This window comes from Danio rerio, chromosome 9 (assembly GCF_049306965.1).
Source record: "Danio rerio strain Tuebingen ecotype United States chromosome 9, GRCz12tu, whole genome shotgun sequence".
NCBI classification, from domain to species: Eukaryota; Metazoa; Chordata; class Actinopteri; order Cypriniformes; family Danionidae; genus Danio; species Danio rerio.
In genome coordinates, this window is record NC_133184.1 from 3,133,509 (window position 1) to 3,143,316 (window position 9,808).

The 9,808-nt window shown below is 41.3% G+C and overlaps 1 protein-coding gene across 6 annotated transcripts in view; it reads left to right on the plus strand.

The window, feature by feature from the left end:
• ppp1r9ala (protein phosphatase 1 regulatory subunit 9A-like A) overlaps positions 1–9,808 on the plus strand; it is a 72,569-nt gene extending 62,761 nt beyond the window's left edge. For 2 of the 6 annotated variants that reach the window (XM_695639.11, XM_009304432.5), the window contains exons 17-20: positions 418–462; positions 1,669–1,785; positions 4,486–4,674; positions 7,123–9,808. In XM_695639.11, coding sequence (XP_700731.6) covers positions 418–462; positions 1,669–1,785; positions 4,486–4,674; positions 7,123–7,281 — 510 coding nt within the window. In that variant the 3' untranslated portion in view covers positions 7,282–9,808. The remainder of the gene's footprint in view (positions 1–417; positions 463–1,668; positions 1,786–4,485; positions 4,675–7,122) is intronic. The other 4 variants (XM_009304433.5, XM_073912434.1, XM_009304434.5 and 1 more) reach the window with 2 other exon arrangements.

The following is a 9,808-nucleotide window of genomic DNA, read 5'->3' on the forward strand; positions in this document are numbered from 1 at the left end:
CACAGCTTCTTTTTTGATTTTTTGGTTTTGCTGTATTTTTATGTTTGTATTGTTTGGATTTTCACCAAAATCCGGTTCATTCCAATGTCAACAGCTCCTTTAGAAATGTTATTCCCTTATTATTCCCTATTATTAGTCATTATTTCATTAATTTAAAAAGTGCTTACTGATCAAAAAAAGTCGTTTGCAATATCTTACCAAAACATAGCCAAACATAGCCTGCTGAACACAGGACAAAACTAAACAGCAATCAGCAAACACTCAATCTGGCCTCCAGCTGGACTCGGTGTATTTGTGCCAGCGAGTTGCTAAGGAAGCCTGCAGACGTGTGGATGTGAGCATTAATCGCACACATGCGTCCAGCAGATGTGTGTTTTGGGACGGTCATATCACATTATTAACCCTCTCCCCGAACAGACAAACCTCTCCTGGTCCTCTCTGTTCAGTCGCTCCTTAGATTTGGTACAGTATATTCTCTCTTACAGACTCTCCCATTTAACATAGTCCAACTCTAGCTGAACACCAATCCTAATGTGTCTAGTGCTGATGTATGTACAGTAGGATGACGTTAGATGCATGATGCTGCTTCTAAATCAGAGTTTTGGTATGTAATCAATGGTTTTCATCTCTTAATTATGTTCGAAGCCTCCAAATATAGGCAAATCAGTGTTGCTTGTAGATGTGTTCCACTGCTTATCTAGTATAGTGTGCTTGTTGTGTTGTAGAGTAGTTTGAGCTGGTTAAAGGAACACTCAACACTTTTCTTTTGGAAATATTTTACATTTCACCAGAAAGTGTTGAATGCTTGAGTTTGACTATTTTTGAATGCATTTAATTGATCTCCGGGCCTGACAGGAGCACTTTTAGCTTAGCTTAGCATAATACATTGAACTGGATTAGACCATTAGCATCTCATAAATTTCTAAACAATGAGAGTTTTGATCATTTTTAAATTTATAGGAAAATATGATATTATTATATACTGTTTTTTTAAGTTACATCGTGTACTAAGACTGACGGAAAATAAAAAGCTGCTATTGCTAGGTTAATATGGCTAGGACGTATACTATATATACACTAGCGACTATAGCAGCTCTTTATTTTCCATAGGTCTTAGTACACAATTTAACTACAAAATAGTCAAGTTATTAGTATCAAAACTAGTCATTTTCAAGCGAGATGCTAATGGTCTAATCTGATTCAATGATTTATGCTAAGCTAAGCTAATAGAGCTGAAAAATGGTAAAACTCAATTGTTTAACACTAGGGCTCTTGTAAAATGAGAATATTTCTCTAAAAAAGAAAGCGGAGTGCTTCTTTAACGTGTGACCGACCAATATGAAATATAATGGTCGATATAATCTGGTATTGTTTATTCATTTTGAATCAATCGGATATTAATATCGAGGCCGTGGGGCTAAAGATAGCATGGCGCTATCTGATTGGTCAAATTTAGATAAACATCCAATGCATAAAATAAATCATTTATAACACACATCTCCGATAATGCATGTATTATTATCGCGATCACGATACTTTTGGGATATATTGTGCAGCCCATATTAATGATGGTAGAAAATGAGGCTTGTAATTTTTGTCGGGAAGAGCTGAATCTCCTCCAGTCTGTGTGTCTGGATAACCAAATGCCGCTTTGTGATGGTCTTGCAGAGTTTGTCAGTTCTAGACGACTCGAACCCCAGCAGTCCTGCTTCCGAGTTTTCGGGGCTGGTGGTGGAGCCCAACCTGTCGGGCCGCTCTCACACGCTAACCTTCTCGTCCAGCGAGGTGAGTGCAGGTCAGACGGGACGCTATCTCCGCCGTTCACATGTCATGCATGAGTTTCCTGTGTCTGGAAGGTCAAGTATCGCCATGCGCCGTGTAGTTCCTGTGGTGTAGATGTTTATAGTGTGAAGCCCTGCATGTGTGTCACTCTGCCTGTTTGTTTTGCATGAATGAGAGGATCAAATGCATGACAATCACTGCATTCACCATGCATGGTGTGCACAAAGTGTTGATTGTTTTTCATTAATGACGTTATTATAGTAGATTTTGTTTTGTTGTTGGTTTTTAAGGGTCAAAACGTTTTTTTTTTCATATAGAAAGGATTTTTGTAAAAATTTGAAGGAACTACACTGTTATTTTGGGAATTAAGCTCATTTTACAGCTCCCCTAGAGGTGAACAGTTGAGTTTTACCATTTATGAATCCATTTAGACGATCTCCGGGTCTGGCGGGAGCACTATTAGCTTAGCTTAGCATAAATCATTGAATCAGATTAGACCATTAGCATCTCACACACAAAAAAAAGTGTTTAGATAATTTTCCTAAACTTTGACTCTTCTTTCCCAGTTCTATTGTGTGCAGCGCTGTTGGTTACATAGCTGGGGATTATTTTCAGGTGCTGTGTAATATCATTGCGCCTACTGCAGCCAATGGTACGGCAGCAAAGTTCCTTGATCATTACGCCAGAATGAGAGAATAGTTCCTAGTCATATCAGTCATATTTTCTGTCAGTCTTTGTACACGATGTAATGCTGCGTTCACACCAGATGTGGATGAAACGTTAAGCACGAGTCATTTACATGTTCAGTCAATGCAAAGACGTCCTGCGACGCAATTCGCGCAAATGAGGCGATGCGAATTATGTGATTTGCTTAAATGAATCAGCACGAGTTGATCACATTCTTTGATGCACGAATTGAACGCTCGAGGTCAACAGGCATTCGTGCCGCGTTAACCAATGAGAAGCTTACTCTTTTATGGGCGTGATTATGATGTAGTGCCTGTTGTTGGTGTTGACACAGCTCATCAAAACTGGCCTCAGCTCAGTCAGAAGCCAGAAGATGTACTTACAGAGCTGGGTGCACTTCTGAAATAAGGATCTAGTGGACTCAGGGCCGGCACGTCCATTGAGGCGACCTAGGTGGCCGCCTAGGGCGGCAGTATAGAGAGGGTGGCATCCGTGATACCTCCCTTACCACCCGCATCCTCAGTTATGTCCGCAACTCCTCCCTCACCACCCGCGTCCTCAGATATATTCGCGCATAGACGACAGAATAGAGAGGGCGGCGTCAGCGACACCTCCATCAGCACCCGCGCGTCCTCAGTTAAATCTGCGCTTAGTGCGGCAGAATAGAGAGTGCGGTGTCCGCGACACCTCCCTCCCTCCCTTAGCACCCGCGCGTCCTCAGTTATATCTGCGCTTAGGGGGGCAGAATAGAGAGCGCGGTGTCCGCGACACCTCCCTCCCTCCCTTAGCACCCGCGCGTCCTCAGTTATATCCACGCATAGGGCGGCAGAATATTGAGCGCGGTGTCCGTGACACCTCCCTCAGCACCCGCGCGTCCTCAGTTATATCTGCGCTTAGGGCGGCAGAAAAGAGAGCATGGTGTCTGCAACACCTCCCACCCACTCAGCACCCGCGCGTCCTCAGTTATATCCGCGCATAGGGCGGCAGAATAGAGAGCGCGGTGTCCGCGACACCTCCCTCCCTCAGTACCCGCGCATCCTCAGTTATATCCGCGCATAGGGCGGCAGAATAGAGAGCGCGGTGTCCGCGACACCTCCCTCCCTCAGTACCCGCGCATCCTCAGTTATATCCGCGCATAGGGCGGCAGAATATTGAGCGCGGTGTCCGCGGCACCTCCCTCAGCACCCGCGCATCCTCAGTTATATCCGCGCATAGGGCGGCAGAATATTGAGCGCGGTGTCCGTGACACCTCCCTCAGCACCAGCGCGTCCTCAGTTATATCTGCGCATAGGGCGGCAGAAAAGAGGTCCGCGACACCTCACTTCATTTTCATAACCGGTCACTTTCGTTTTCACATTGAGGTTGAGGGCGGCATGATCGTCCTCTGCCTACAGCGGCAGTTCAGCTTGCTCCGGCACTGAGTGGACTCAGGCATAGCGCCGAATGAATCTGCGCTGTTTTTCAGCCTTCCTACAGCACATAAAGCACAGCTACTATCTCATTAAAATCTATGTTAGCCATTTAGCAACAAAGCCAGAGTCAGCGGGTAGACAGATTCCCTGCCCATGACTTAAATCTGCATCTATTATGAAGTGAATTTGACGCGGGAATGAAGCGAGTAAACTTAAAATGTTCACTTGTCTACTTATGCTCGAATTTATTCATGCGTGCCGCGTCAGGTGTGAACACAGCATAGCAGCAGAAGAGTCTGCTAATGCTAAGAGATGCTAATCTGATTCAATGCTCAGCTAAAAAGTGTTCCCGCTAGACTCAGAGATCGGCTGAATGGATACAAAAACTCGAGTGGAGATGCAAAATGAGTCTATTTACAAAAATATTTAGAGCGTTCTTTTTCAGTAAATTATAGGGCGAACTTTAAATCATTTGTTTTCTTTGGATTGATTGTTTTCGAGTTCTGCCATGTCCCCTGATGTGCTCACTTATTCAGATGAATGTTTACTAATACAACAGTTTTCAATGGGATTCACCTGCGGTCTGTGTGTGTGTCTGCAATAGATGCTGGATGAGGAGTCGAGTTCTGGAGGGAAGGATTATCATTGGCAGAATCGTCCGGTTTCTGATTGGACATCCCAGCAGGTCTGTCATTGGCTGATGGGGATGAACATGGATCAGTACACACCTGAGTTCAGCACGCAGGCCATTGATGGACAGCAGCTTCTCAACCTGGACAGCGACAGACTCAAGGTGAGCAGAGATGGGTAGTGCTGGCGCCTCACAGCAAGAAGCTCACTGGTTCGAGCCTCGATTGGGTCAGTTGGCATTTCTGTGTGGAGTTTGCATGTTCTCCCTGTGTTGGCGTGAGTTTCCTCTGGGTTTCCCCCACATGCGAGACATGCGCTATGGATGAATTGGGTTGGCTGAATTGTCCATAGTGTATGTGTGTGAATGAATGTGTATGGATGTTTCCCAGTGCTGGGTTGCAGCTTGAAGGGCATCCGCTGCAGAAAACATATGCTGAATAAGTTGGCAGTTCATTCCGCTGTGGCAACCCCTGATTAATGAAAGACTAAGTTGTAAAGAAAATGAATGAATGAACTTGGTTACCCATTTCAAATGCAAAATTCCATTACGATCCCGGACGAGCCCCCATTTGTTATGCCCCATGGCTCACAAGGATGCAACAAAGAAGAGTTGGACACCCAAGAAAGCCTTAATCATATAACATAATTAATTAAAGTAACAGTTTTAAACAACTTAAAGCAAAAATATGTAAATGTAGCAGTCAGAAATCAGAGGTGTTTCAATTGAAGGTGCATACATGAATATGTAATGTAGTGTAGCAATGTTGGATGTAATAACTAAATATAGCAAATCGACACTGAAAAGTCCAGCACAAAGCAGCAGCCTCCTCAAAATGCCAGCTATAAGGGTCCAGAGAAGTAAATAACAGCCGTGTTCTATTACAATTAGGATTAAGGCGGAGCCAACCCTCAATCCTACCCAGACAGACTCCTCTGTCATAGGACGTCAAATCAGTGAAACAAAGTTCGTTGATTATTACACCAGAATGAGAGTATACACTCACCGGCCACTTTATTAGGTACACCTTACTTGTGCCGGGTTAGACCACCTTTTGCCTTCAGAAATGCTTTAATCCTTCGTGGCACAGATTCAACAAGGTACTGGAAATATTCCTCAGAGATTTTGCTCCTTATTATAGCATCACGCAGTTTCTGCAGATTTGTCGGCTGCACATCCATGATGCCAATCTCCCGTTCCACCACATCCCAAAGGTGCTCTATTGGATTGGGATCTGGTGACTATTGATGCCATTTGAGCACAGTGAACTCATTGTCATGTTTAAGAAACCAGTCTGAGATGATTCACGCTTTATGACATGGTGCGTTATCCTGCTGGAAGTAGCCATCAGAAGATGGAGACACTGTGCTCATAAAGGGATGGACATGGTCAGCAACAATACTCAGGTAGGCTGTGGTGTTGACATGATGTTCAACTGGTACTAATGGGCCCAGTGTGTTAAGAAGATATCCTCGACACCATTACACCACCAGCCTGAACCGCTGATACAAGGCAGGATGGATCCATGCTTTCATGTTGTCGATGCCAAATTCTGACCCGACCATCTGAATGTGACAGCAGAAATGGAGACTCATCAGAGCAGGCAACGTTTCTCCAATCTTCTATTGTCCAGTTTTGGTGAGCCTGTGTGAATTGTAGCCTCAGTTTCCTGTTCTTAGCTGACAGGAGCGGCACCCGGTGTGGTGTTCTGCTGCTGTAGCCCATCCGCCTCAGTTTAGACGTGTTGTGTGTTCACAGCTCTTCTGCATACCCTAGAGATGGTTGTGCGTGAAAATCCCAGTAGATCAGCAGTTTCTGAAATACCTGTCTGGCATCAACAACCATGCCACGTTCAAAGTCACTTAAATCCCCTTTCTGCCCCATTCTGATGCTCGCTTTGAACTGCAGCAGATCGTCTTGACCATGTCTACATGCCTCATAAGCGAGGAGTTGGACAGGTGTACCTAATAAAGTGGCCGGTGAGTGTAGCTCCTAGTCTTATCAGCCTAGAAAATAGCAACTTTTAAAATTGTTTGGTCTTAGTGCATGGTGTAGAGAAGAGTCAAGCATTAACATAGGAAAATTATCAAAACATTTTGGATTCAGTGGTCTAAAAGTGCTGAAATGGTAAAACCCGACTGTTAAACTCGGTATAATGAGCTCATTTCCACAAAAAAGAGGTACATTCCTTCATGATTAAACTGAAGGTTGACCAAACATGTACATATATGATGGTTTATGACTTTGCTGCTTTCTTTGAACACAGATGTTTGTTTGAGAATGTAAGAATATTTAAAAAAATAAATAAAAAAAAGCCTTGTTTTGTTTGTTTGATAATATCTTTAGCAAAAAAATTCATTTAGTTTCGATACAAAACAACTCTATATTCCTCATGCAACATTTAAAAGGGAAAGTTTACCCAAAAAGTCCCTCAACATCGCCCTCGCGTGGTTCTAAACCGGTGGGGATTTTTATTCTGATTATTCCAGATTTTTATATATAACACAAGATATTCTGTTCTGACCTGTTACTTTTAGATACTCAAAAGTACCAAGTTCGGTACTAATCAGACGTTAAAAACTAATTGTGCATCTTGTGTGCTATGAAACGCAGGCTCTGGGCGTGTGCAGTCAAACCGACCGAGCCACCATCAAGAAGAAACTGAAGGAGATGAAGAAAGCCCAGGAGAAGATGGAGAAACAGCGGGAGAAGCGGGAGAAAGAGGCCAGACGCAGCGGACGCCTTCCAGCCAGCACCGACTCAGTGTGCTGATCAAACATTTCCTCACATTAATGCTCGACACACACTCCAAACTGTTCCCACTTCCTTAAAACACAAACACACACACACCAGCAAATCTAAAGGAGATACTAGAAACAAACATGGTCAGTAACTCATTAATAACACTAACAAAGCTGCTTATGAGATCTACTTTACACCGAAATGAGCTGAATATTGATTATATATTGAAAGGAACACTCATTTTACAGTTAAATAGTGGAGATTTACCATCTTTAAATCCATTCAGCCAATTTCTGCATCTGTCAGGAGCACTTTTAGCTTAGCTTAGCATAGATCATTGAATCAGATTAGACCATTAGCATCTCACTCACTAACTATAGATGCATTAAATAGCAAATTTATTAAATGTTTTTTGGAATTATTTTGAGCGAGATGCTAATGGTCTAATCTGATTCAATGATCTATGCTAAGCTAAGCTAAAAGTGCTCCCGCCAGAAGCCGAAGATCAGATGAAAGGATTAAAAAATTGTCATATTTAAAGGAACACTCCACTTTGTTTGGAAATAGGCTTGTTTTACAGTTAAAAAGTGGAGATTTAACATTTTGAAATTTGTTCAGCCAGTTTTTGTGTCTGGCAGGAGCACTTTTAGCTTAGCTTAGCATAGATCATTGAATCGGATTAGACCATTAGCATCTTGCTTGCTAACTACAGAGGAGTCAAGCTTTAAATAGCAAAATTATCAAAACTTTTTCGAAATTGTTGGGCGAGATGCTAATGGTCTAATCTAATTCAATGATCTATGCTAAGCTAAGCTAAAAGTGCTCCAGTTAGACCCAAAGATCAGCTGAATGGATTCAAAAATGGTCATATTTACAGGAACACGCCACTTTTATTTTTTTAAATAGGTTCATTTTACAGTTAAATAGTGGATGATTTAGCATTTTTTAATCTGTTTAGCCAATTTCTGCATCTGACAGGAGCACTTTTAGCTTAGCTTAGCATAGATCATTGAATTAGATTAGACCATTAGCCTCTCGCTCACTAACTACAAAGGAATAAAGCTTTAAATAGCAAAATTATCAAAATGTTTTTGAAATTTTTGAGCGAGATGCTAATGGTCTAATCTGATTTAATGATCTGTGCTAAGCTAAACTAAGCTAAAAATGCTCCTGTTAACCCTGGAGATCGACTGAATGAATTAAAAAATGGTCATATTGAAAGGAACAATCTACTAGAGGAGTCAGAGGAGTCAAGCTTTAAATAACAAAATTATCAAAACGTTTTTTCAAAATTTTGAGATGCTAATGGTCTAATCCGATTCAATGATTTATGCTAAGCTAAGCTAAAAGTGCTCCCGTTAGACCCAAATATCAACTGAATGGATTCAAAAATGGTAAAACTCAACAGTTTAACTCTAGTGGAGATATAAAATGAGCCCTTTTCCCAAAAAAGGAGTGGAGTATTCCTTTAAGTAGAGCGTTTACACACAAAATGATATATTTCAATCAGTATTTTGTCAGTTGTTTGTTTACAAAAGAAATGCAGACAACCTTAAAACTGAAAATGCTTCAAGATATGCCTTAAACATCAATATAAATTAATATATTTGCATTTTTCAGTGTAATAAGCACAGATAATTCATATAATCATTTATTAGTGCTTCCAAAATCGTCATTTCAAGAATGATTAAAATGTAAATCGTGACAGAATGCTGATTGAGAATCTATATATTTTGCAGTGTTTTCTGTAAGATTGTCATGAAAGATGATGAATATGGCTGTCTGTATCGCAGACCACAATTTTATTTGTTTTAATTGTGTTTTATGACCACTGTAGGGGCTCGAATTGCTAAGGGATATATAAATATTTAGATGCCTATAACGTTAGCTGCTAATGTGGCACGAATAGTGCTTTTAAAAGGATTTCCTATTATATTTTTAAAAGTACTCGTGGTGCGAAACGGGTCGTTTTGCTGGAGCTTTGTACAGTCTGAGTGATATTGAGCACTATATATTTTTACCGGAAAAAAGAGGGAAGGTGGTTTATAAATGTACAAATGAATTATTTTATACACAACTATTAGCATAGCTTTAAGGGGGAAAGACGTATGTTAACTTTTGTACTCGTTTTCTACTAAGTAGAATAGCTTGTTGGTTAAAACCATTTTGCTAATTCTGTAAACCCGAGAGTGAAACTCCGTGTTTGATTTTGATCAGTACGTTCTGTGTCTTGTTTTTGTTTTTTTATTGGAGCGTTACGGCTTTCGTGCGCTGGATATGCCACAGAAATACACAACTGTTACAAGTCGAGGCGTAGTTTTATTGTTACTACATTGAGTTTGACTAGCCGAGGGTGTAATGAATACTGGATTCTCATCAGACTGTCGGAATGCCACCTGTGATCACGTCATCATCTTTCTGTGTCCTGTGGGTTTATTTTTCTACACTGTAATATAGATGATTTTGAACAGAAAGAGTGTAAGACAAAAAAAAAATCAAGCTTTCTATCTGGTACAAAGTGCATAAGCTGCATAAATAAATGCTTCCACCTCTTGTA